Source organism: Neofelis nebulosa, chromosome 4 (assembly GCF_028018385.1).
Source record: "Neofelis nebulosa isolate mNeoNeb1 chromosome 4, mNeoNeb1.pri, whole genome shotgun sequence".
Classification (NCBI taxonomy): Eukaryota; Metazoa; Chordata; class Mammalia; order Carnivora; family Felidae; genus Neofelis; species Neofelis nebulosa.
This window is the reverse complement of record NC_080785.1, coordinates 56,843,290-56,871,144: the sequence shown is the minus strand read 5'-3', so window position 1 is coordinate 56,871,144 and position 27,855 is coordinate 56,843,290. Positions and strand designations below refer to the sequence as shown.

The 27,855-nt window shown below is 38.0% G+C and overlaps 1 protein-coding gene across 1 annotated transcript in view; it reads left to right on the top strand.

Annotated features, from left to right (window-relative positions):
• Nucleotides 1-536: 536 nt before the first annotated feature.
• The window catches only part of ITGB8 (integrin subunit beta 8), an 84,292-nt gene continuing 56,973 nt past the window's right edge, over nt 537-27,855 (top strand). Inside the window, exons 1-2 of the mRNA XM_058724867.1 lie at nt 537-1,560; nt 26,258-26,343. Coding sequence (XP_058580850.1) covers nt 1,434-1,560; nt 26,258-26,343 — 213 coding nt within the window. The 5' untranslated portion in view covers nt 537-1,433. The remainder of the gene's footprint in view (nt 1,561-26,257; nt 26,344-27,855) is intronic.

Here is a 27,855-nt window from a genome sequence, read left to right as displayed (position 1 = left end):
AGTATTTCGGAACAAAGAAGCGCAGAGTGCCCGGGAGAGACGCTGGGATCTGCGCGCAGCTGCCATTAGTACTTATCAAGTCTCCACGCCGGCTAGGGGAGCGTTGGGGTGTAGGCATTCGGCGAGGAGGGGGAGAGGAAACAGGGCCAGCGATTCCCGTTGCGCAGCTACGCATCAGGAGCTCTGGTGAACGATGGGAATGGCAACTATCAGAGCCAAGGGGGAGAAAAAGAGCTGGAGTGAGCAAAACAAAGAGCGAGTGTGGGCCGCGGTGACTTCATGCCTCACCAATGTCCCGCCCACGCTGCTCGGAGCTGTTGCTGCTGCTGCCGCCGGAGCCGCCGCTGCGCCTGCAGGCGGCCGGGGCGAGGCGCCGGGTAGCGTGGGGCGGTTTCCTAGCAACTCGCGGCCCCGAGCGCGCCCAGCTATCAGCACTTCGGGAGCCCCCCCAACCCGGGGGCCGGAGCGGGACCACTGCTCCCCCGCCCCTCGCCAGCCTCGCTTCCCTCGCCTGCTCGCGGGGTGTACCCCGGAGTGCGCCAGCTGCCCGGGTTCTGGACGGTGGGACGCCTGAACCGCACACCGGGGCCAGAAGGACGAGGGTACGAAGCTCCCGCCCCGCAAGGCTAGGCTACTGCACCCTCGCGGAACCTCCTCTCCTGTGCTAGAGGCCGTGCGCTCCACTCCCGGCGAAGCGGGGAGCTGCTATGCCTCGCTCTGTGTCCGCGGGCGCCGGCGGGGGCTTCTAGGGTGCTGCCGGAGCCGGCTCCCCCAGCTACCGGCACCCCGAGCTTCCTCCCTCGCCAGCCCGGACGCTGCCGTTCTGACTTTGCCCGCCGCTCAGCTGACGAGGCTGCAAAGCTGTAACTAAGTGGAGTTGGCCTCCCTGCCCACCTGTGGAAGAAGCTCGCGCTGATTGATGCGCCATCGACTTTTTTCCCCCTCGGCCTCGCCGGCGTCCCCTCCCACAGATGCAGCATCACCCAGTGATAGTACTTTAGGCTGGTTTTTCCCCCCAGGCTTCGGGCTTTGTTTGGGTTTGATTCTGTTTGGCTGTTCACTAAGCTGATTTATGCAGCAGAAGCCCCATCGGCTGGAGAGAAACAAAAGCTCTTTTCTTTGTCCCAGAGCGGGCTGCGGAGCCTTCGCTCGCGTCGCCGCCCCGGGCCACTGACCGTCAGAGGAGGTGCTTCTCGCGGAGATCGCGGGACCGCGGAGCAGAGCTGGCAGGGCCGGGGGGGCCCTGAGATGCCAAGCGGTGCCGGGGCCAGCATACCTGCACCGCTTGCTACGAGCCGCGGGGTCCGCCTGCTGGGCCTTCGGGAAACGTCTTAGCGACACTTGGCCGGCGGGCCCCGAGGTGCGCCCGTGAGTCGCCAGCGCGCATCCGGATAGCAGCCGGGCGGCGGGCGCTGTGCGGACTGCTTTGCATTATGTGCCGCTCCGCCCTGGCTTTCTTTACTGCCGCATTTGTCTGCCTGCAAAACTGCCGGCCAGGTCCTGCCCCATTCCTTCGGGCGGCCTGGGTGTTTTTAGTTGTTCTTGGACTGGGCCAGAGTGGTAAGTTGTTTTGTTTTCTTTTGTTTTCTTCTCTTTCCCAAAGGTCTTGGGCTGTGACGAAGCATATCCCGGCCAGGTAAGTGGCCCAGTGTCAGCCTCCTTGCCCTAAGAACTTCAGAAGGGCGGGTGCGTGGCAGCGTCCTCCCTTCAGGCGGCCTGAGGGAGGCCAGGTGTGAAGTGTTTCCGCCCCGGAGTGACAGCAATAGTAACTAATTACACGAGGAGACTCTGTGTGTTGCTCCCAGTTTGGGGCAAGCAGTAATAGAATGTAAGTTTGGACGAGTGGAAGGCCATATTTACATAAGTCACTTTAGGGGTTCTGCTCCATCCTTGAAGGCATTCTTCTTTAAGTCATCTTTGAAGATGCCCCCCATATTTCTGCATGTGGATCCACTAACCACTAACTTGCATTTGATTCAAGGCTGAGGATACATTGGTATAATGGGAGTGAGTTTTCTGGCTTTGAGTCCATGAGAAGATGGCTGCATACAAGTTGCTTCTATCATAGTGCTCAGCCTGAATGAATTAAATACACTACCAATATTCTTTAAGTCACCATTTTTTTTTCAGCTTAAACAACAACAACAACAAAAAAGTCCTAGCTGATTGATCCCTCAGTGAGATCAGCCCCTGAGACTGAAACACAGAGACAGAAATTTAAACCAGGATTGACACCATTTAATCCAGGCAAGCCACCTCTATCAGAATTGTCTTGATTTGGAAAGGATACTTCTTTATAAAGTATATTGTCCTTATTTTACAAGTGAGGACAGTACCTCCCTCCCTAAATCACAAGGAATGCTCAAGTCGAATAGTGTATGAAAAGGTGTGGCACTTTTGAATTACATGCAAATTTAAGGTGGCTGTACTGGATTGTTGGCAAACAGTAAAACATACAGTAAGTAATAGTACTAATCAATTTGGGATGAGTTCTTCTTGGTTTTAAATATAGGCCAAACACTTTTGGTCATCAAGCCTTTAAATTCTGTTAGAGCCTTTCTCTGACCTCTGCTGTTAAAGTAGGGTTGTAATTGTTTTGTAGACTAAAATTTTCTTTTATACTTTGAATTGATGTGCCATGTTTCCACCTGAAGCTTATAAAAACGATCAAGTCATAACCTTATACGTTAGAGTTTATAATGGAAACATACAGCTAGTTTCACTCATTTGTTGCACATATCATTGTCCAATATTTGTTTCAAAAAGAGATTTACCCAGTTATGTGAATGAGAGTAATTAGAGTAAATTTTTATCTTGTAGTTATATTTTGGTTAATATGTTTATTTCAAAATAAGTGAAATTTAAAGCAAAGGAAATAGTAACATTGTCAATTATCTCTTCAGTGGAACATCCATTAACTGCAACAGATTTTCCACCAAGTATAATTCCATCTTCTGTTAATAAGTGACAAAGTATTTTTCTAGATTTAGTAAACACACACACACACACACACACACACACTCAATAGTAAAATGACCAAGACTGTGTCAACAGAGTATATTTTGTCCCAAATACACTGACAAAGAAAAAAGTGCTACTTGCCTCTAGAATTTACTACTAATAACAATACTTTAAAAATATTCATGGGCGCCTGGGTAGCTCGGTCGGCTAAGTGTCCACCTTCAACTCAGGTCATGATCTCATGGTTCCTGGGTTCGAGCCTCGCATCTGCCTCTGTGCTGACAGCTCAAAGCCTGGAGTTTTCTTCAGATTCTTTGTCCCTCTCTCTCTCTGCTCTTCCCCCGCTTGCACTCTGTCTCTCAAAAATGAATAAACATTAACTTTTTTTTCATGTGCTTGTAAAGATCAGTCAAGTTCTCATGTAATAGCATTGTATTTTCATCCAGTGCCTATAACTGGTTTGAAGCAAATGCTATGAATGGGCTCCCTTGCACCTGCAGTTGTGAAAAGGGAATGCTTATCTGAAATCAGAACAAGACATCCTTTTCCCAGTCTCTGTCAATATACAAAGGTTTCTGATGTATACTGGTTGGCATTGCAGTTAAAATCATGCAAAAAATTTAAATTATAGCCAGTACAACTCAGAAAATTAGAGATCAGCGTAAACTATTGTACTCCCATGATAGAGATACAAGTCTCAAATTATATGTCTTCACAGTGCAAATTAGATGCTTAAAGCAGAATAGAAATTTAGGTATCAGTTACAAAAGAAATCTTGTTCCCTTGTTCAGTAGTTTACACCAAGGAAATGTTTAGGGCAATAAAGGCATACACTAGGAACCATAAACTGCACAACAACATAACTCTGGGTTTAATTTTTGAAGTAGGGCTTATAGGTCCCATATACATAGTGGACTTTTAATAATGACTATATGGTGAGCAAGGGGATGTTGTTATAAAACCTGACCATTTTTCTAATCTACAAAAATGTTTTTCAACTTTCCCTGGTGGAAATCACCGACAATTGGAGAAACAATAACAGAATAAAATGGTTAATGAGTAACTGGAAAACACTAAAGAATACTTAGTAGTTAATATTTGAAGAGTTAATGTAGCAACACTGTTGTTTCTACATTTGCTCACTTTGCAAGGTTAAAAATCTATTTTGCCTAAATTTTTATACGGCAATATGAGTGACAAATTTCAGAAAGTATTTTCTTTTAAAAAAAAAAAGGAGTTAACTATTTTTGCAATGAAATTTTACCTTCGGTGCATAATCAACTATTCTTTTAAATAGCAATCAACTGGATTAGCATTATTTTGTAACTGTAATATTATTTTACCTTAGAACATATTTCATATCACAGGTGTTCTTAAATTTCTTTATACTTACCTAAAGTAAGAGGATATTTAAGATTGTTGCACTATATGCTAATTTGGATGTAAATTTAACAAAACACAAAAAATAAAATTAAAATAAATAAATAAAATAAAATAGAAACAAAAAGAGAGAATCAAGGCTTCATTTTTAAAAGTCTAGTCTTCCAAATTATTTGCACAATAAACATCCAAATTAATTCTATCTTAATGCAACTAAGACACTTCCTGAGAAAAAAAAAAGCTTGTGCTGTCTATGAAAAGTTTTTATGCTGTATAAGAAACAAACAAACAAAAAAGCCTGATTATGACTTGGGAAAATTCCTGTGCCCCCAAATGGCTCCATCACCTGTTAACGAATGATCTAAAATTTCACCATTGTAATGGATTTCTTTGGATTAAGTGCAGTACTGACAGTAGGTTTCTTTTCACATTTCATATTTGGAAATTTTCAAACACATACAGAAGCAGAGAGAATGGTATAAGGAATGCCCATATGCCTATCACCAGGCTTCATCAACTATCAATGCAGGGCCAGCTTCCTTCTTTCATCTCTTCTCCTACTCAGTTCATCTCCTTCCCCCAATAAGATTATTTTGAAGCAAACTTCATATCATTTTATCCCAAAATATTTCAGTAAATCAAAGTACTACTGGAGCAGAAACACTATCATTTGTTTCACAGCATGATTTTTTTAGCTGAAATTTCGGGCTATGGAAATGTTTACTATGTTTAAGGGAAGAAATGCAGAAGTGAGGGAAGAAGCAAAGATAAAGAGAGTTTGAACCATTTACTTTTCAGTGAGTCTGTTATGGCTGCATTAAAAATAGTTCTCTTAAAACTATGCCTATGTAACAGCTTTTTGGTATGCATGTATATGAAAAAGAAAAAAAAAAAAACAGCATGAGTACACCTACTTCCCCAGACAAACATCAATTATTTTATCACAGTGGAATCACAAGTGAGGAGTATTGCAGACAGAAAGAATGGACAACTCTTACAGGGATTTTTGCTATAAAGGAGAATGAGAAATAGAAGACAAGAGGTATTACAACATGTATGGATATGCACATGCAATGGTCCAGTAGAGAGGAGAAAAACTCTCAGTTGAAGAGACAGGAGGAACAACCCTTAAAACTGAAACTCAAAACAAGTTATACCTGAACTTTCTTTTCTATATATATATACTGGACTAATGCAGTCTTGGGTCTTAAATACCACTTGTATGCTAACAATTGCAGTCCTGACCTCTTCCCTGATCTCCGGAGAACATAGCAAACTGCCTCTTTGGCGTATCCACTGTATGTTTAAAGGCAAAACCCTAATGTATTCAAAACCAAATGTCCACTTTTGTCCCTCAAACTTGCTTCTTTAATACTCTTCCTCATCTCACTTTGTGATCAGCCATACTTCCAGTAGTCCAGGGTCACACTTTGGTGGCATCCTTGATTTCTGTTTCTCTCACATTCCACAAGTCAGTTTACCACCTCCACTGCCATGGAGTGGTCCATGCCATTTTTTGCTTGAACACTTGAATGGCTCTTAAACTGGCTTCTCTACCTCAAAGTGTAGCCAGGCTCACTTTTTAAAAATGTGCCTCGGGTTCTATCACTCCTCCCCTCAGAACTCTACATGTTTTTCATCTATCTCAAATTGAAGGCCACATCTTTACTTTACATGGCTTCCAAGATTCTGATGACTTCCTGACTTTACCTCCTAATCCTCTTTTCCTCTCTCACTTTGTTACAATAACGCTTGCTTGCTTCTTGCTATAGCTTGGATGTACCAAACATGATCCTACCTCCAATCCTGAACTCATTGTCCTGTGCCTGGAATGTGCTTCCATGAGATATATTTCTGATTCCCTCTCTCTCAGTTCTTTCAGATGTCTATTCAAATATCATCTTAAAAAGACCTTCCCTGCCCTCCTTATCAACACCATTTGGTTCCTTACCCTGCATCTTTTTTCTTTTATATATTTTAGCACCCTGATATATTATGTCTTTGTTTGTTTTACTGTCTTTTAAAGCTTATGAGGAAGGTACTTTGTTCTTATTTTACTTATGGAAATGCCAGCTACGTACAGGGGGCTAGGTACATATTTGTTGAGTGAATGAAAGAATGAATAAGTAAATTCTTCTTAATTTTTTCATCAGATTGATTATCTTGTTCACTCTAAGACAAGGCTTCATTTTTTTCCTATCAATCTCTAATCTTTGCAAAAAACAGATGAACTGAATAATCAAGTTCTACCACATTTACAAGACAATAACAGAATCTTCTTCCAGAAGAAAAATAAAGGTACTTCTATGTTTAGTATAAACATGAAAAAATTGCCCAATGAGCCAATTTGGCTGTGATTTTTTTGTGTGTCCATTCACATTTGATAAAGTTGACTTAATATTGTAACCTCTTTTTGTTTGTTTGTTTGAAGTATACCATATCTTCAAGTAGAACCATTTATATAGGACTCTAAAAAATAGGACTGACCATGTATAAAAAAATTATCTCAGAATAATTCTGCCAGCTGATAATTTTTCCCAATGTATGTTTAAGGTTTAAAGGTAAATTATTTATTCATGAACATATACAACTGGTAAGCTAATTAAGCCTTGATTAGACTGAAAAAATTAGTTAATAATTTTAATGAATTCTTAAGGGGAGTCAGGAGATATTTTAATGAATTATTTGGGAATTATTTTAATTTTAATAAAGTATTAAGGGGAATCAGGAGATATTATTTAGGCAAGTAAGGGATATATTTGAATAGGTTTTAATATAGGTAATAACAAGATAAATATGATAATCAGTTTTCATTCCACTTTGATTTTTTTATGAGGCATGAGAAATATCATGATATAGCAACACCATATTGCCTTTTCAATTTTCCTGTTCACCATTTTGAAAGAACCTTCCTCAAAGCAAATAAAGTATTTGAGATAACCCAGTCTTTGTTGTTCAACAGTTTAGAGCCTTTTCTGCCCACCTGTGAAATAGCTGGGTGTTAAATTCCTCATTTTGTTCATCAGCACCAGCTCCCCGCAGTCATTTTACTGTTCACCAGCTGGGTGTCAGAGGGTATTGTTTTGATCTCAGCTTCTTTAGATGTTAATAAATAGGAGCCAATCCTTGGACTATCAGTTTTTTTTTTAAAAGTAATAAACTGTTTGCCTTGTTATGTAGTCTTTCGCTTGTTTGTATTTAATAAGTTCAGATGCTCAAAGTATCCCCCCTTGATAATACCTATTGTATAGCATTCTGTCATTTAAATGATGTCTTTGTGCTGGTTTCGTAAGTCTCATTGAGTAACTGGTATAAAAATGGTATTACTTATGATATTATTGAATCTTACCTTATCTGACCTAAGGAAATAGTCTGTTTACATGTTCCTCAAATAACCTAACAACATCCATAACCAACTGTGTACTGTATATGATTAGTCCTTCTTGGTCCTCAATATTGGTCCCTGTTGCAGCCCAAGTCTATAAATTTAGAGTTTTGCCAGCATGAAAATGCTGAGCTCTATGTATCTTCTCTAATTATAGATGAAATATATTCTGTAAGCTGTATATTGATTATAAAAGAAGCCATAGGAAAAAATATTTTCTGATGATTCATTTTGCATTTTATTAAATTGAACAATTAAATACTGAGCTTAAGTAGGTGACCTAATCGTTAATCTCTAAAAATGTCACTTTCCCAATTATATCCTAAAGAATTCATGTAAGTGTGGCTTCTATATGTAGTGGAAAGAACTCACATAATTTAACAAACTGTTGGGTAGCTCTTACTCTATATCATGCACTCATCTAAATGATTCACCATATTATTTTAATCTTCATACTAATACTATGAGAGAGGTAGAATTATTATCCTTGTTTTAGAAATGAGGAAACTGAAGCACAATGGAGATAAATAATTTGCTCCAAATCACTTAGCTAGTAAGTAGAAGAGATGAGATTTGAACTCTGTTATGTCGCTTCATACCTTCTTCAAAAGCTTCTGGATGTTGCTCTAAGTTATACATTCAGTGTGACTATCACATGAAAGAGGACTTTCACATACTCCTTCTATGGGGATTCCTGGGTCCTGCCCTGTAACAATGTTCTAGCACAGAGTAACTACAGATGAGAGGATACTGATTTGCGAACTGGGGCAGGGTCAAAGCATACCTCCTGTGGAAGCCCCCAAACACTCTCAAGGCATCTTAAATATACCTTACAATGGTTAGTTTCTTATCATAGTGAGAATGAAGAGAAGAATGTGGCTTTATGAGAGTAACCTGGAATGTAACTCTGCCTTCTACAGGATCTCCAATGTGTTACAGATGTGTATGACTTGTGGTTATGAGAGAGAACGAAAAAGAGACTAATCTACTAAATAGCTGGTTACCTGTTCAGCCAAAAGTGTTCAAAGGGACAAAATCATGGTATATGAGTCAGACTGTTGATTATCATAGGGCTTTGACATTCCTAGCTGCTTGGAGCTACTCTATTATAGCTTGATGCTCTATATTGTTTAATATATTCATATGACTTTTTCCCCATGAATTTTTACTGAAGTAAGTAGGCCTTCAGCTGTTAAATATCTGCGATGATTAGCCATGTCTAGCAGTATTGGTTAATGAGAGGATTTCCAATATATACTAGGCTAAAGGTATATAATAATATGCTTTCTTCAGGCAGAAGTTTTTGCTGTTGTTTTGTTTTGTTTTGTTTTGTTTATTGCAGTTTTATGACTTTGACAATCAGCAGTTAGTTTTCATCCATATTTACTGTCTATAGATTTTTGAAAGCTGTGACAGGTATATAGATGTACTAGAGCGCTTGCTTAGTGAATCTTCATCCTCATGTGTTCTGGACAACCAAATACAGATACTCTGTAGGACATTCCTTATTCCTTTGACCGAGAAAGCTCTGTTGAACCTGGTGTCGTTGCACACATCTGGAGTTCCCTTCTCCTTGATGGCAAATTTCCAGGCACTCTTTTGAGTGCCTGAGGGGCATGGTTCTTAAAGCCCACTCCATGGATGCACTTGTGAATGCCCTTGGCAAATCTTTAGCAAAGATCAAAATAGAGACTTGGTATTTTTTAATCTACTTTTTACAAAGTTGTTTTCCTTTTGAATTTCTGTGATAATTATTTTCACTGCTGATAATTAAGTCTAAAAAGTAATCCTGATCCTTTATCCTCAGTGTGTATTTTAAAACTGATTTCTATTTAGATTATACAAACTGGAATTTATAATCATTTAACCAAATACCAAAAAAGATTTGAAGGGGGACTGTTCTAGTCCATTTAATCATTATTCATTCAGATTTTCTTAAGGCATCTACAACTTTGTGTCAGGTACGGTTCTGGGTTCTAAAGTTAAAATAATAACAACAGTTAACATTTGTGAAGTATTTTCTGTATGCCAGATACCCTTCTGTACATACAGAATAAAAATATGTCCTTGGGGCACCTGGGTGACTCAGTTGGTTAAGTGTCCAACTCTTGATTTCGGCCTAAGTAATGATCCCATGGTTTGTGGGATCAAGCCCTGCTTTGGGCTCTGCACTGACAATGCAGAGCCTGCTTAGATTCTCTGGCTCCCCCTCTCTCTGCCTCCCCTCCCTCCTCTCAAAAATAAATAAACATAAAAAAAACCCACAACATATCCTTTAATGTTCACAGTCCTCTGAGGTATGTACACTGATCATTCCCATTTTATACTTAAACAAATTAAAGAGATATTGAATAACTTCTTCAAGATCTCTTAACTAATAAATAAGTAATGGAACCAGAATTCACACCTGAGTGGACTGACTCTATACTCTGGATCATCATTACAGACTATCTTCCAGGAGGTGAGAAGAGTCCCTCTTCTGGCCCTCCCCAAAGGCAAGTTATCCAGGCTATATGACTATTCAGTCTTCAATCCCCTTTTAGATCATCTCCAGAATTCTCTGCCCAAACAGCCCCAAATTACTTTCAGGGCCATCCTGTGGGTAGACTGTATTCCAAACTCCAGGAGAGGGGGAGCAAACAGAGCTTGGAAATGTATGTTGGGAGTGTCCATGTTGGTAAGTGATAGGCTACTTGGCAATGTAGAATAAAACTAGGAGTAAGAGAGAAGAGGAGCAGATCAAGGGCTGGAGGGGACAACACTTTACACACTGCCAGTTCCCAAACAGAAATCTAAAGAGTCAGAATTTCTAAATTCAGATCCAGCCTTGTAGAGCATTATCAATGCATATTTATCAAGATAGGAAAATAGAATTTAACTTTACTTGATGATTTCTTAGTCTGGGTTGTAACTGTTATTTGGTCATGTTATGCCCACCACTATTTTTCACTCTTGCTTTTCACGCTAATGAAGTTAAGGACAGACTTGTCTAGTAATTTATATATTACTATAGGAAAAGTAACAAACAAACAAACAATGAAAACACCAGTGATTACTGCATAAGGAAAACTAACTCATGACAAGGTGCTTTTCTTTGTTAGTAACTAAATGCCTTTTGGTAAACTCAAAGATGTGAAGAGATTACACTGAATTCTATTTTCTTGCCAAGAGCATTATAGTAAGAGTCAAGTGTATGCATGTTTTTAGTTTTACTTTTTATTTCCCCTTATTAATTTAAAATATGTCACAGAAAAGAACATTTTACTGACACGAATTAGCCAAACTTTGTTGAATTAGTCAGCTGGCATATATTTAATATCTGTAAGTGAATGAATAGGTAAAATAAACATTTCCATACTACTTTCATGGACTAAAAGAACTATTTTTCATTTTAAAAATAAGTCTTGGGGCACCTGGGTGGCTCGGTCAGTTAAGTGTCTGACTTCGGCTCAGGTCATGATCTCGCGGTCTGTGAGTTTGAGCCCCGCGTAGGGCTCTGTGCTGACAGCTCAGAGCCTGGAGCCTGTTTCGGATTCTCTGTCTCCCTCTCTCTCTGCCCCTCCCCTGTTCACGCTCTGTCTCTCTCTGTCTCAAAAATAAATAAACGTTAAAAAAAAAAATTAAAAAAAAAATAAGTCTTAATGTGACCTCCTTTCTGTTTTCAGAGTAAGTTAGCTTAATTTACATATCAGAGAAAAATGTAATGAAAGTCAAAATGGTTTCCATTGGGATTTTATAATTGAATTAACAAAAGTACTGGGATCAATTCTTGCTCCAAAACTACTAATATTAAACAGATTTATCAGAATTGCCTTCCCTAACTTCTTTTTAAAAGCTCCCAATTAAAAATTAGTTTAGGAGATAAGAATATGATCATTAAGTTAGAATTGTAGTGTTAAATTATAAGTGACATTACTGGATATATACTCAAGATGATTTTTAAAAATGTTTTTGAGTGCAGTTATTCAAAGTAATAAATGTTCATATTTTAAAACAGCTTATGCGGTCTTAAAAAGTGTCCTTTTCATGATAACCTTACCCATGAGCCAACCATCATTATCATAATGGTTTGGAGATATGTTCTCTCTCATTCCTAGGTATTTTTGTTATTTTGTTTTACTTTGTTTTGTTTTAATCAGCAAACACTGGTACATTTGTCCCAGACAGAGTCTGTTGCCATTCCAGATCAGCACTGGTGCAGTTTCATTTAGAGAACTGCCCCCACCCCCCCAAATCACAGTCCCCAGGTTGTATGGAGTAAGGAATCAGAGTAGCTGCCAAGGACTAGTTCAAATCAAAGTTGATGGGAGAAACCAAGTTTAGAAATGGAGGGAAAGTCTAGTAATGAAGACAGGAGGATAAAAGACAAGAAATGTCAGCTCTAAAGAAATGGACCAAAGATGTCTTATTAGGTGTGTGATATGGGCAGTGGCTTTTGGCCCAAGATATTTTGATGTTTTGCATGGTTTAGGGTCCACTTCCTTTTACAATGGAAAAAGTTGGTATTTCAAGATATGCCAGTGGTAAAATGCAGCTACAGTTGAGATACTGTTTGTTCCACATATACATATGGTACCAGGGTCCTATCCTAGGAATTGAACACAAACATTTTCCCAGATACAAGCCCTTTTCCTGCTCCCCAGGAGCATATATTTAGTACAATTCCCTAGTAACTGTTATAGATACTGAGTAGAGCAAGAAACTGGGTGGAAAGCTTCATCCTTATGGAATGAGGGATTATTGCTATGCTCCAAAACAGATTTAGAATATTTTGAGGCTGAACAAAGAAAAAAAATTAAAAGAAAATTTCAAAATTCTACAAGATTAGGCTGACAGAAGGTGCCTTAGGTAATGCCAAACTAGGAAATGTCTTTCCTTATTGCCAGCTTGCTAGGAGGCTGGACTGGCTATGTGGAGTGGTTGGTGTAAGGTATTATTTGACTGCAGTAGAACAAAGAATGCAAGCAAGTTTTGAGATGTGTAGGGATTGCTGTAGAACTGGCTGTTCTAGTTGGAAACAAAGAACTCATTATAGCAGAACTGTATTATTGGCCAAAAAAAAAAAAAAAAAAAAGGAAAAAATGACCTAGCTGGTCTCTTTTTTAGTATAAGGCATACCTCCCAAGGTGTTGCTGTATTGTCTTTTTGTGCATTTTGGTTTGAACTTTTATTGAATTTATTGAGTTGAAGAAGAGTGGATTGTAATTGGCAAAAGAAACTCTCTAGAAATGATAGATGGGGCTCAAGTTCCAAGGGAATTCATTTGGAAGATAGTAACACGGATAAAAACACTCAAGAAGAGAGAAAGTTTCAGGCATTCTGAATTTTGATTAAAAAGATCCCTTTTGGTGAGTGTTTCAACCAAAACTATCTAGAACCAGAGCCTTAATGTGAGGGCCAATGTAATATAACCACATTGCCTAACCTCTGAGGTTGGTAATGGAAACACAAGGACTAAATGATTATTAGTACCAGTTTCTAGTTTAGAGGATGTAGTTTGTTTGATGCCTCTTGAAGAATCCAAAGGCGCACAATGCGTGATGACATTTCATGGGACTATGATAGGATGAGAGAGGGGAGTGGGTTCCTCAGCATGTCCTGTGCCCTGCTGAAGGAAGCATGGCCCAGCTGGAGAATGAGGCCTAGTGTTCTCTGTCAGGGTGCACATGGTATTGGTCCAGGACCAATGGTTGGCTACTCTCGGAGGTCAGCAGAGCATTGATGCCAGAGTTCAATGCTTTCTGAGAACAGGGCCACAGACTAGATTATCTGGTGATAGACATGTGGGGCAGAAATTGACTTCCAGGTGTTATGAAAAGTCAGATATTACTTTCATGATTTCATGATCCAATGGCCTCTCATGAGAATATACCTCATGAGAATTCCTTGCCACGGTCCCTGGCCCCAGGGATCACTAATGGTTCTGCCCAAAGTAGAGGTAGTGAGATATGTGGGTGATTTGGGTGATTACATGGGATCAGATGAGGCCAAAACCCAAAAGCAAGGGGTTGAATACATTGTAAAATTTAGGAAAGCATCTGGTAATAACAAAGATGAGGAGAGTCATATTGAATAAGAGCTCTGGACTTCGAAAGAATAGAGGTTGATATTTTTGGGAGATGAGGAGGTAGGGAGTTAGGGGAGAGCCCTATAAGCAGGCAGTGAAAATGAGAACGTTAAAGCATTGGTTGAAGATTTACCCAAAGAAAGATGAACTCTGATAAAGCAGAGTTTTGATGAGGGAGAAGTAATAGCTGGGCCATTTGGGTACATATGGAGAATATGGAACAAGAATTTCATAGGACAATACAGACAATAAATTAGTTAGTTATATAGTATCACTATTAAATGTCCTGAATTCACCACCCTATGGTGGTTTTTATGGGGTGCCTGGGTGGTTCAGTTGATTAAGCATCCAGCTCTTGATTTTGGCTCAGGTCATGATCTCATAGTTTGTGGCTTTGAGCCCGGCATCGGGCTCTGCGGTGATGGTACAGAGCCTGTGTGGGATTCTCTCTCTCTTTCTCTCTCTGCCCCTCCCCTGCTTGTGGTGTCTCTCTCCCAAAATAAATAAGCAAACTTAAAAAAAAGAAGTATACACAAAAACTATGAGGTAAAGCCTTGTCATTTGACATACATGTATAAAGATGTACTTAGTCAACTTCCAGGAAATGAAGTTAAACTAGGCAATTATTAATTGAAATAGTTTAAGGTAATTGAAGTATTATAGAAGATTAAATTTCTATTCTATAGGGCAGGTGAAAATTTTCTCATTATAATTCAGAATTTTCTTTATGTGAGCCCAAAAGTAAGATGAATTTTATAAAAGACACTCAAGTATTGAGGATCATCTTTGGCACTGAGCACAGAAGAAACTTTACTGTAGAGAACAGAATATAAAATATATTATTAGGGGTGTCTGGGTGGCCCTGGGTGAAATTAACTCTTGATTTCAGTTCAGGTCATGATCTCAAGGTTTGTGAGTTCGAGCCCCACAGTGGGCGCTGTGCTGACAGTGTGGAGCCTGCTTGGGATCCTGTCTCTCTCCCTCTCTCTCTGCCCCTCCTCTGCTCTATCAAAAATAAATAAATAAACTTAAAAAAAAATATATTAATGTGTACTTCATGCTGTATTAGTATTATTAGCGATAATAGTATGAATTACTAAGATACTTAATTTTACATTTGGTATTAATACATACTCGTTTCAGTTTTTCATACTGATGAGGACTTATAAGAAGTTCCCAGTAGAATATAAAAACTCATTTTTGAATTGGAAAAATAATTTTGTCATCCGACAACTGGGATCAGTCCATTTGAAAGAATATTAAAATAATATACCCCTTGATCTGAATAAAAATCATGCAAATCAGATAAGTACAGTAGGGATAAATGACTTTAGTTACCCACTAATGGACCTGTAAGTATCTGTAAGTCAAAGGATTTATGTAATATGTCATTGGCTTACTTTTTAAAAACCACATAATTTCCTATTTTTGTATATACTATCAGGAAAGGAATATATTTCCTCACTGTGCACTGGTTGTCCTTTAGCTAACAAAAAATACTCTGTCAAAGTTAATTTACAGTGCTAATTTTAAATACGATGTATTGGCATAATTTACATCAATAAGCTGCATTTCTTTAAAGTGTCAGTGAGTTTTGACAGATGTATAGGCCTGTGGAACTACTGCTACAATCTGCATAAGGAACATTTCTATCCTTCAAGAAGTTTGCATGTGCCTGTGTTCAAAGTGGTGAATGATTCTCTATTACCAGATTACTGATGGGCAACTGGATATACCTAACATACAGGGTTTGGGTGGCTTTTTTAAAATAAATCTTCCAGGAGTACCTGGGTGGCTCAGGTGGTTGAGCATCTGACTTCAGCTCAGGTCATGATCTCGTGGTCCATGAGTTCGAGCCCTGCGTCGGGCTCTGTGCTGACAGCTCAGAGCCTGGAGCCTGCTTCAGATCCTGTGTCTCCCTCTCTCTCTGCCCCTCCCCCACTCACACTATGTCTCTCAAAAATGAGTAAATGTTAAAAAATTTTTAAATAAGTCTTCCCATATTATAAATTGTATCTTAAAATATTCCCATAAATTAACAGGACTGTGCATGTTATAAAGCAAATGTCCTCTATCCAATCATGTCATTTTAACCCAGACTCTACATTTTGAAGTGTTTTTAGAGCACATAAAAAGGAGGAGGATTTTTTCTACTTCATCAGCAAGGAAGCAAAACCCCAGCAAAGTTAAATTATCAAGCCAAGGTCAGAGAATAGGCAGTTAGGACAAGAACAAGTTGCCGGCTTCCCTGTTCCAGATTTGGCTTCCAGGGCAGAACTGGAAATTCACAAATGGAAATAGCAACTGCAAACACCATCTCAAGTGCTTCTGCCTAATTAGCATGCAGCCCAGAGCTGTCCCCTGGCAAGAGGTTGGGGAAACACGGTTGTAAAAGAAGTTCTCCCTTGTGCTGAAAAAGTGCCAACCAATCTAATTTAGGCACTCAGCACTCAGTGAGATGTTCAGGCTGGAGCTTTGGTATTAAAACTCAAAGTCTCCTTGTGCGTGGAAATAAAATGAACTTTGAAAAGAGCACTGTAGTATTTAGGGAGGTCTTTGGTACTGAGGACAGAAAATAATCCTGCTGGGGGAATCTAACATCCTCATCCTGAGAGTGGGAATAATAATAGGAAAAATAATGACATACTACTTCTATGAAAGAACCATCTTGAGGTACATAGGAATTATTACTGAGTCATCACTTAAGGACTAATAATAGTTCAATTAGTGAGAGTTTTAAGTCATACTTTGGTATAACTGTCTTTATGTTATTCTCTATTCCATATACGACATTATTTAAGAGAAAAGCCTCTATAATCAGAACAGGGTTCAAACTTGGTCTGTGTACTCACTAACTGTGTGACTTTAGGATGAGATTTTTCCCTAAGTTATAGTTCCCCATCTGTAAAATAGGCATATTAATGATTTCCTCATAGGATTTTTCTAAAGTTTCAATGAAATCATACACCTATTTTTGGTATTGTTACGTACAAGAACACCAACTGGTAGAGGACCTAAAACAGTAATCACTTAATAAATATTTATTCTTTTTTTTATTTTCCCTAATTTATACAGTTGCATATATAGGTTTGCCTTTTTAAGTGACAGAGTAAAATATAAATACCTTTTTGGTCTTTGAAATGTAATTGCAGGAAAACCAAATGCTAAATGAACTAAATTTCACTTTGGGCTTTATTTATTTTTTTTTATTTAGAACAAAATTGTTCATGATATGAAGTGTTTCTTTGCTGTTCTAATCAAGTGCATACCTGCAATGTGACTTCAGGTTAAAAAAAATAAGGTATAAAATGCATTCCTACTATCCTTGGGCATTCCTTTTACACACTTGAGTATGGCATTTGAGGTTTTGATGTGAATAGCAGTGTGATTTTTTTTTTTAAGTGGGAGAAAGGAAATTCATACCTTGGAGAGGAAAATAGGAAGAGCCCCTGGAACTCTAGTGTGTTAGATTAAAAACATTATTTAGAGGAACAGAGTGGGAAACCGGTGAATATTTTGGCTTTTATAAAAAGGGAGTGTGCCTCATAAACAGGACAGTTGGAATGTATGGAAAAGTTCCAGTTAAAACAAGGCACAAAGCACATGACTAATATTGCTTTTCCAAGTTAGACAAATGCAGCTTTAACCAGAATATGCCTCAGAGGGGCCTCTGGAGCCCTCCCTGAATCTTGAGATTTTTGATCCTTGCTCAAGTTCCAAGTCTGAAGAAGGAAAACTATACTGAGAGATGCTGTGCCCTGACCCCTATCTTTCTTGTTGACTGAGTGTCTCTTACTTCCTTGCAAATTTCCCCCAGATGAATAAGTGTCAGAAGACAAACTGATGTACTCAGGTAAGAGAGCGATTGCAAAAGTGAATTTGATCCTCTTCAGGAAAAATTCTTGTTACACATTGAAAACCTGCTTGGACCACCAAGAGAAACTTCCTGTCAAGAAAATAATATGAACTGCAAAGTCATTTTCAAGTGCAAACAAGTATTCTTCATATTCTTTCATCTCTTTCCCACATCTAAGAATATGTCAAAATACATGAAATATAAAATATAAACATATATGTTTATATACACATAAGCATATAAACGTGTGTATGTGTACACACAATCTAAAAACAATCACAAATTTCAACAAGATTGCTGCATTGCACCTGTCTGGTCCTCCTTAATGTGAAGAGATTACTTCATCACTAACTCATGGCATTCTCTTTCTCCTGACATTTTCTGTCACCTTAGCATGGATTTCCTTGTATATTGTTTTTATTTCTTGTTCTGCACCACCAAACTCAAGTACATTTAGGATGACCTTAGACTTCAGCTTACCTGAGAAGTTCCAATTTATACCCGTTGCACCAGTGTACTTAATAGTGGCCTATTTTGTGTTAAAAAGTGTTCTGATGTAGAGCATAATTTATACAATCACCCACTGTAAGCTGCAATAATTTTTTCAAAGCTAAGTTGACTGAAGTGTGTGTATATGAATCACAATGAAACATCAGTGATATGACCTCACCAGACCACCCTTCTTGTGATGGCCCATTTCAACACAAATGAGTGTCATCAGTGGCTTCATGATGGTTCTTCTTGTAAATTCCATCATGAACTAGCATTTTCATTTATGCCATCCCAGCCCACTTTAAATTCTGACTCATGATGGGATTGCCCCAAACAGGGCAGGGCAGACAAATGGAATGTGTAGTATTGCCCTAACATTTCTTAACCTGCCTGGCATTGAACATGGCTTTCTCCCCACTTTTGTTCTCCAAAAGTCTTTATGCTAGCATAAAACCCTATTGAGGTCACATGAATTTTTCCTGTGTAATGAGGGAGGTTGAAACTTGTCCTTGAAACATAAAGATTACAATAAAAACCTAATAAACCTGGTTAACAAGAAGAAAAGATTAGTGCTATTTCATAACATTGGCATTACAAGGAAATTCTGCTCAGTAAAAAAAATACTCAACTTTACAGGGGCAAAGAACATTTGCCTAATTGAAACTTGATTTAGATCTGAGCCATAATGAAACATCAAGCGAATCTGGTGGTTTTGCATCTGATAATGGTAGCAATAAAAATGTGACTTCAATTCAGTATCATTCCCTTGACATATTCAGAATTCTTTTAGAAACTACCCTTGCTTTAACATAAATTAGCAGAACTGTACATTATCAGAAAATTAGATGTAAAAAATTTGCCCCTATATGTAGGTTCATTTTTTTTCACATTTGAAAACATCAAGATGAGTTCATCCAGATATGTATCATTAAGTATAATTATATTGCCTTTTATAATAAATAGGTTTTAGAATGAAGATTTCTTTAATGTAAATAATCAAGAGCTATAAAAGCCTCAGAAATTAAACTACCAGATCAACCTCCACTTAGACTAGCATTTATTCATCACACATTTACTGAGTGTGTATCAGATGCTATACTTGGATTTTGGGGATAGAAAGAAAATATATATAAGCACCTGCCCTCTACAGTCTAGTGGTCTTACTTTTCCAAGGGAAAACAAAATGTATCTCTTCAGAGTGGATGGTCTATGTCATGTAAAGTAATGTTATGCCTAATATTTCTAAAAAAGCATTTACATTAATCCTGCTCAAGTCTTTCTTCTATTATCTTTCAAACCCAGGCGAATTTTCCTCTTACTTCAGAAACAGCTCTGAGAGACAACCCAGAATGGGGGCAGCAACTCCATGGTGCTGTGAGGGGCTGGACCCTTTTTACCTTTGCGATTTAAAAAAATTTTTTAAATTATTTTAATGTTTTTTTTAAATTTATTTTTGAGAGAGACAGAGCACGAGTCGGGGAGGGGCAGAGAAAGAGGGAGAGACAGAATCTGAAGCAGGCTCCAGGTTTCGAGCTGCCAGCACAGAGCCTGACACAGGGCTCAAACTCATGAATCATGAGATCACTACCTGAGCCAAAGTGACTGAGCCACCCAGACGCCCCTACCTTTGCCTTTCTTACCCTTGGCTTCCATTAGAAGGGTTCCCTCAAGGCTCAAGATGGCTGCTGCTAGTCTAGACATCCTTTTATAAGACTGGGGCACCATGCCCAGCTGCTCTGAGTTCTGGCCTGTTAACAGTTCACAGTTGCCACGTTGGTGGAAAATTGGCTTCCCTCCATCAAAGAGAGCCACATCCCAGCAATGTGTAAAGGTTAAGCCACCCCAAGTCTCAGCCCTCTCTGGACTGACATCAGTCAATGACTGACTTATGGGAGGGTATAAAAGCCAGACCCACTCCTTACCTCAAAGTGGGACAACTTTGGGGTATCATTTGTGCTCCAAGTTCTGGGTGGAATCAGGCTAAGACCAGAATTTGACTGCAGCAATATCTTTGTGCCTGGCCTTCCTGACCTGACCTTACTTCCCTTCTCAATAAATCACTTTCCAAGAATCTCTAGCTCAGGTTCTTTCTTTGGGGAGCTAAGACAATTATTTTTCTCTTATAATGTCCTCATTTCCTCACCTTTTCTCTTGAGTCACAACATACATATTGAACATTATGGAACATATTGAACATACCACGACCTTTTCCTCCAAATATATTTTGAGACTATCAAACCTAATCACTGGAACAGCTAACAGTGAAGTCAAGAAAGAAAGGAATCCAAGCTGATTTTCACCAAATAAAAATATGGGTATATTTTTTAATTGCAAGTAGAAGCAAAATTATTTAGACAAAATGGTTTTTCCCATAAAGATACTCATTTTCATTTCCATGGCTTGAATGCTTGTTTGCTACAAGTTTGAAACAAACAATATGGTAAAGGCAAAGGGGAGAGAAAAATGCTCTAGGTTGGGTATTATTGCTGCTAGACATTAGTAGTATTTTCTGAATATATAATTTAGTACCAAATTACAAAGGTTAAAGTGAATTTTTCTACCAATTGTATATGAGTACAGAACTATGAACTATGCATTTGTTGCATAAAAATTATTGTAGTAAGCTGAAGTTCTGGCACAGATGCATTATTTTAATTTTTAATTATATCTGGTTCTTTGTCTATTCAACAGTAAAGTTATGTTTCATATAGCCTAAATGCTAAGTTAAAGAACAAATGCAAAATGTTAATAAATAATGTGGTTTTGTATTATGTTTATATGAAATCCAAGGGAAAAAAAACAAAAAGAAAAATACAAGTACTTGTACTATTTCCTTGCTCCCTCTGTTTTGCAATACTCCCTTAGTCACTAGCTTCCTCATGATACATCTCTAGCTCTTCAGAGCTTCCTTACTCAGATCTACCAAGAGCTTCCCATGCTTCTGCCTTTTCTTCCATGCCCCTTTACCTAATCCTTAAAATTAAACTGACTTTGGTTTTGTTTCCTGTGCCTGATTTTCAAAAAGTAGTCTTAACCACCTCTTCCCTCCCTATATTTTTGTAGGGTCATTTAAGAAACAGCACCTCAGTCAAAACTTGGAATAACTAGGTAACAGCAAGTGATTCAAACACTCATCTATTGCTTCATTTTTATTTTTACATCAAATGATAGCGTGCTAAATTTCTGTGCAAAAGAGAACTTTCAATAATCGGGTAATATATTTTGAAGACATCTGTAACAATTACATGGCCATGATATATATCTAGAATAAGCAAACTCCAAAGTTCTATTCCAAACTTTATTCTATGTGTGCTCAATTTGTCTGGTTTTGACTGCTATCAAAGTAGAGTATGTATTCATTGTAACAGTGTTTATTTTTTTTAAGGAAGTAGCTTTAAATAATTATCCAAGTTTAATTTAATTTGTATAGTAAATGCAATTAAGAAAAGGATACTGCCTGGAAAAAAATGCATTTCTACATTCTTCACAAATCATTCTGTCTATTCCTAATAGGAAAATCTAGAATAATTGATTCTGAATTTAAAATACTAAAATCTGTATCAGTTTTAATTGTTGGTTCTTCCAGATAACTTTGGGCATCCTTTAAATTTTGTTGAAATTTTGTGGTGTAGACTGTAGAGCAGAAAAACATTAGAAATGTTTCCTAAAACTTTCACTTTCTCTGATCACTTGACTTACGGAAAGATCCCAATGTAAACATTGAACCTTATGTTCTTTTTTAGTTACTTTTTTGGTCCATTTCCCTTCTCTTCTTACTTCTATAGATTAAACATTCTCAAAATAATATGAATAAACGTATCATCCAAAACAAAGAATACTTAAGTGACAGTCACAAATATGTAGTTTCCTGATTTTTGTGTACTTTATCCTGTTGTTGATGGATATTTATTACACTTTATGACAGACTGTTATAAAGGTCATTTCACATGCGTCAGAAACATTTAATTCTGGGAAATAATTAGAAAAATATTCAGATTAAGTCAAGGTACCCTTTGAAGAATGTGAACAAAATGAAGGTGTTGTAAGAGATTTTCAGTAACCCAGTATAGTTATGCCAAAATTGTATTTGTAACAGATTGGATTGATGTGTGTATATTTGACTAAATTGTCTTTTAAGAATCATCTTAAATAACTAAAATAAAAGCAGTAGCTTTTTAATTTTATATATTAGCTATATTTTTAAAACTGTTAAAGGGGCACCTGGGTGACTCAGTCAGATAAGCATCTGCCTTCGGCTCAGGTCATGATCTCATGGTTTGTGGGTTTGAGCCCCACATTGGGTTCTGTGCTGACAGCTCAGAGTCTGGAGCCTGCTTCGGATTCTGTGTTTCACTCTCTTTCTCTCTATGCCCCTCCCCTGCTCATGCTCTGTCTCTCTCTCTCTCTCGAAAATAAACACTAAGAAAAATTTAAAAATAAGTAAATAAAAATGTGTTCATGACCCAAAGGACTTTCATTTGAAAGATGATTAATTACATTTATGACAAATTTAAAGACATATAACACCTCCCTTTTCTTTGAAGCTGGATCTAAATATGCATACAATATATGTATACACATATAATAACTTACACATGTAAGTTATTATAACACTAATTATAATAACATTGCAATAAGCCCTTTGCTGAGTGTCTATTATATCCTACACACTATGTGTGGCATGCTTATGCTTGCTCATTTCATCTCATATCAGTATTTTGATATAGGTATAATTAGCTCTACATTACAGTGGAGGAAATGGAAACCTCAGAATTTAGGTAACTAGCCTAAGAACACATCGCTGTTGAGTCACAGTGCTATGGAAATTGGGAACTTTATTTCTAGTGACTATTTAGCAATGGTACCTCATCACATCTGTTACCTCTAGTTGTAACATGAGTAAAAGTAAGACTCTCAGCCTATGCTCAGAGATCAAGGAATAGAAATTTTCAGAATGTACACACTTACATGACATTAAATTCTTTACTAATTTCTGTTTTGGTAGCACACTTTTTAATTACACGGGGTTTGTGAGGCAGTTAGGAATAAAGCAAATGAGCACAAAAGAGGGTTCTGAAGATACATGGTATAAAATATGATTCTGCTTCTATTGTCTTTCCTAATTTCCATTAGGATCCACAAAAAAAGTGTCTTTAATAAAAACACAATGCTAAAGAATACAGTGCTATGCCACATCACTGGATGGGCAGCTACCACTCTCATAGAGTGGGAAGAAGAACCACTCAAGCACACCCTCTAATAAGGTGTCAGTGCTGAGGACTGCTAGGAAACCTCCACTGGAAAGCAGCCTCCTGTGATGTTGCATCTGTAATGGGGCAGCGAATGGACTGAGTAGACCTAGAGGCTGATGACAAACTGCTTATGTCTGTAAACAGCACTCATGCATTGATGTGTGTTCAGTGTAATATTTCTACTTACATGAAAGTGCCTGGCAGACACGCAGACACACACACACACACACACACACACACATCCCTTTAGCACACATTGACTAACTGCCTCCCTAGTAGCATGTCCATTCAGTGTAAAGAACTGCTTTAACTGGTGTGATATTTGCATGTTAGGTATTCCCTTAATGTGTATTTAAAATTAAAAGGAAAAATCCTTAAGATTCTGCTTAGCAGAGTGTGTCTGGTTTGTCTTCTCTAAAGTCTCACCATGACACTTTCCGGCAGTTAACATTTGACATTATTCCCATGGAGTTCGATTTATGGCCTTCCTCCAGTTCTGCAGAATCATAAGGCCTATGCCATACATATCCATTTATGGGATCATTTTACCTATAATTATGTAGACTGAGAAATGTCAGCCCTGGAACCTGAGAAGTATTGACAGGACCAAAGTTTGTAGCCCTGTTGGTCATCATTCTTAGGTATCTGAAGTTTGAGAACAGAAGTTGGCACTAGAACTTTTTTAAACAAATGGTCAGAAGGCAGACTGTAAAGAAAACAGATTTTTGCTTGTAAACTCGTTATTTACAACTTGTGTCTTGGAAGTAGGAGACTGACCTGACCTTGAATCTGGGTTAACTTAGGACACAGTCTAACAACTATTAGAAACAAAGACTATAGTCATAGAAGCTTCAGCTTCCCTTCCAACAGAGTGCAATCTTAACTGCCAACGTCCTACCTATTGAGTGAAAGAGCTAGTCAAGTCTGAACTGAAATAGACTTAATTCCACATTCCAGTCAGGTCAAGTTTAAGAGTTAGTGAAGGCTAAGTTAGGTCTGCAAATGTGCTTGATTTCTTTCTGAGAACAAAACTAAGAAGGTTACTTTCTCCTCTGAATACTTCAGAAATAAGCACCTTTTATAGGTTGGCAGGCTAAGCCAGATGGAAGGATTTTAGGCTATGGAGTTTTCATAGTTAGGTGGCCACCCTAGTAGTAAAGGCAGCCCAAACATCAGTTATTTTAGCTAGGCCAGGCTGGGACAGATCAGTAAAGAAGTTCTAGATAATGTTTATTAAAAGCTGGTATAAAGCCAAGGACAAAGGCTGCAAGGGGACACAGAGAGGAGATAATGGAACTGCCGTTAAGTGTTCAGGAAGGACAGTTTGGCTTAACCTGTTGGTTGTCTGGGGAAATACAGAGGAAGGGTGCTCGCTATTACCCCATTTAGTACCTCTCTGCTATATTTACTCTCTTGGAGTTTCTCTTTTTATCTTCCCACTGCCAAAGCCCACCACATGCCACCTCTAGGTCACAGCAGCTTTAATCCTGTATTGTAGAATGTTGGGGCAAGTTGAGAGAGAAGAAAAAGAAAAACTGATTGGATGGGGACAACCAGAAATTTTGTGGGTTCCATCCCTTTTCAAACTACCACATCCCTGTGTGATTGTATATACACACACAAACACACATGGCCCTCTTTCGTTACATTTTTTAAAAAGATAAACACAGATTAGAAGAAAAAAAGTGAAATGTCAAAGAGACATACTAGATATCACTGCCTTTATGGAGTCATCCTTAAACATACCCTCTCCCCCCAACCCCTATCCTTCCCTCCAGAGCAGAGAAGCCCCTAACTGTGTGCCCATAGTGCCTTGGTGATATCTCTCGTTGTGCTTATCACATTGTATTTTACTGTTTGCCTATATAGTTATCTCCTCACCCAGACTGTGAACTACTTACAGCTAGAATGTCTGTGTTATTTACTGTATGCCTGTGGGTGAGATGAATAAAATGCTGTGATTTCCAGTGTCCAGTGATTTCATAGTAAAGGCTGGACTGTAGGAAGTATGTGATTATTCCACTAAAAACTCACGGTAAAATAATTTATGACTCATGCTATATTATATTTTATGTGTTTAAGCTCATAATGATGAGCCTCCTTATAATGATACAAGTAGTTAGTGGCTAGGGGTAAAGGTAAATAGTTTCCAGGCACAGCCACGTTACTAAAATGTCACAGCCAAGTGGGAATCTATGGACAAGTGAATTGGTCACAATCTGGAAGTGATCTAGTAAGAAAAATTACATTGGGTAAACTAAACTCATTCAGTTACTTTGTATCTAAAATGCTGAGTCATGCTGCTACATTTGGTTCTGATATCCATCAAGCCAAAATAATCAATATTAACACAATCAGAATCCCTATTTATTCTATATGTCATCATTTCTCAAGAAATCAAGATCATTTTTCAGAAAGTTAATTCACTATAACCCAACATGGATTGACATGTTCAGATTGGGGTCAGTGTATGACTATTTTTACAGGGAAAAATTCTAGTTCCAAAAATGCCTCATTAGTTCAGATAATATGAAATATAGTGAAATTTTAGCACACTAAAAAAATGTGGATCGTCTTTTACTATTGTAGTAGAATTCAAGCCAAACCCCAAACCTACCTAAATTACATTTTAATCACCCTACTTTTTTCCAACCTTATAAAACCAAATAGTAACTATCCAGGAAATGTATCTGTTAATTGTTATGCAGTTAACCTTACCCCTTCCCAAAGAAATTATGTATTTTTTAGTGTCATGTACTTAAAACTATTGGTCAGCTTATTTCGGTTTTCAAAATACATTTTGGTTTAGAATTGTATATACTTCTCAATATGAGAGTAACACCTCATTTTATCCTCCATTACAGAAGACAATAGATGTACATCCTCGAATGCAGCTTCCTGCACCAAGTGCCTTGCTCTGGGTCCGGAATGTGGATGGTGTGCTCAAGAGGTGTGCCTTTTTCTTTCTTATTTTCTTTCTTCTTTCTTCCTTTCTCTTCTCTTCTCTTTTCTCTTCTTTTCTCTTTCCCTGTTCTTCACAGTTGACTTCTCTAGGCATGATTTTATTGCCCTAATATTTTGTGCTTTGAAGGTGCATCAGGAAAAAGAAAGACACTGCTGAGCATCAGGAAAATTTTATTTGGTTGTATGCTTAGAAACAGCATATCTGACTAACTATAAAATAACCTTTTCATTAGGAAAATTATGGTAATTTTGAAATGAAGTGCAAGCCATTTTATGTTTTCGATCTGTCCTATAGAGAGAATTGGCAAACACAGTGACTTTTGATAGGTCAGTAGGTTTTGTGTGAAATTCTTGCTACAGCTTGGGGCATTAGGTTATATATCCTAGTTGGATTGTAGTCTTGTACTTGCTTATTAAAGAAAAGCAAGTTAGTTTATAGGGCTGTTTCATTTGTTTTTATTTGAAATACTTAAAGATAAGTTATTTACTCCATTTCATAACATTGTATATCAATTCATTAGTTACTTATGAAAAATGGGATGCTTTTCCTTTGACATGTGACCCTATTTGTGTGATACTGTGTACATTTAAATTCTGTGGAATGGAGAATAAATCAGAAATCTTTTATTGTTCAAAATTAGTGTTTTTATATTCTAACAAGAGAAATGTACCCCAATAACAAACTTCTTAGTAAAACAAATATAATGCATTCCTTCTTTCCTGGCTGTGAAGTTGTTTTGTGAATTTTTTCTTTTGTTGATATTCTTCCATCAGAACTACTTTACATAATAAGTTGCAATGAAGAAGCCATCTATAATCTGGGGTTCTTTTGTGAAATTACAGAGATAACTTTACATTTGTTTAGGTAGCTCTTGGGAATCGGAACAAAGAGATATTTAATGACCTTTTGCTTGCTATGAAGATCTCTAGCTTTTGCCTTCTCTGATTTTGCTCAAAAACTGCACCTACCATCATCTTTCCAACCTCTCCTGTTACTACTTGCCTATAACTTATGCATCTCCCAGAAGGAAAAAGAAAGCTGAAAAGTAGCAAAGGATGGTGGACATTACTTTCTTCTAAAGCAAGTCAGTAAAGAGACAGAGGAGGGGTTCACAAAGTAGTCTTAGCCATGTCTGAAAGTGTCTCCTACTGACAACCCAAAGGCTTCTTGGATATACTCTAGCCTTTACCAGTGAGGAATCAGATGTCACTCGAAACTAGGCAGTGGTTCACCAGAACCCATGGAGTGTGGCAATGTCAGAGAGAGGACAATTCCAGAATTTCTATGACAAGTCCCATCACCTCCTATGAGCCAAATGACCAGACAGAACTCACTCTATTCTCTGAGACTACCTTTCCTCATTTCTATAACCCTGAGTTTGGAATTTACTTCTAGGTTTTTCTGTCAAGAGTGTTTCATGGCTTTATATTTCCTGACCCTAGGCCAATACTCCATTTTAGATTTTCACTAAGGAAGCCATGAAGTTTGTGTCAACTT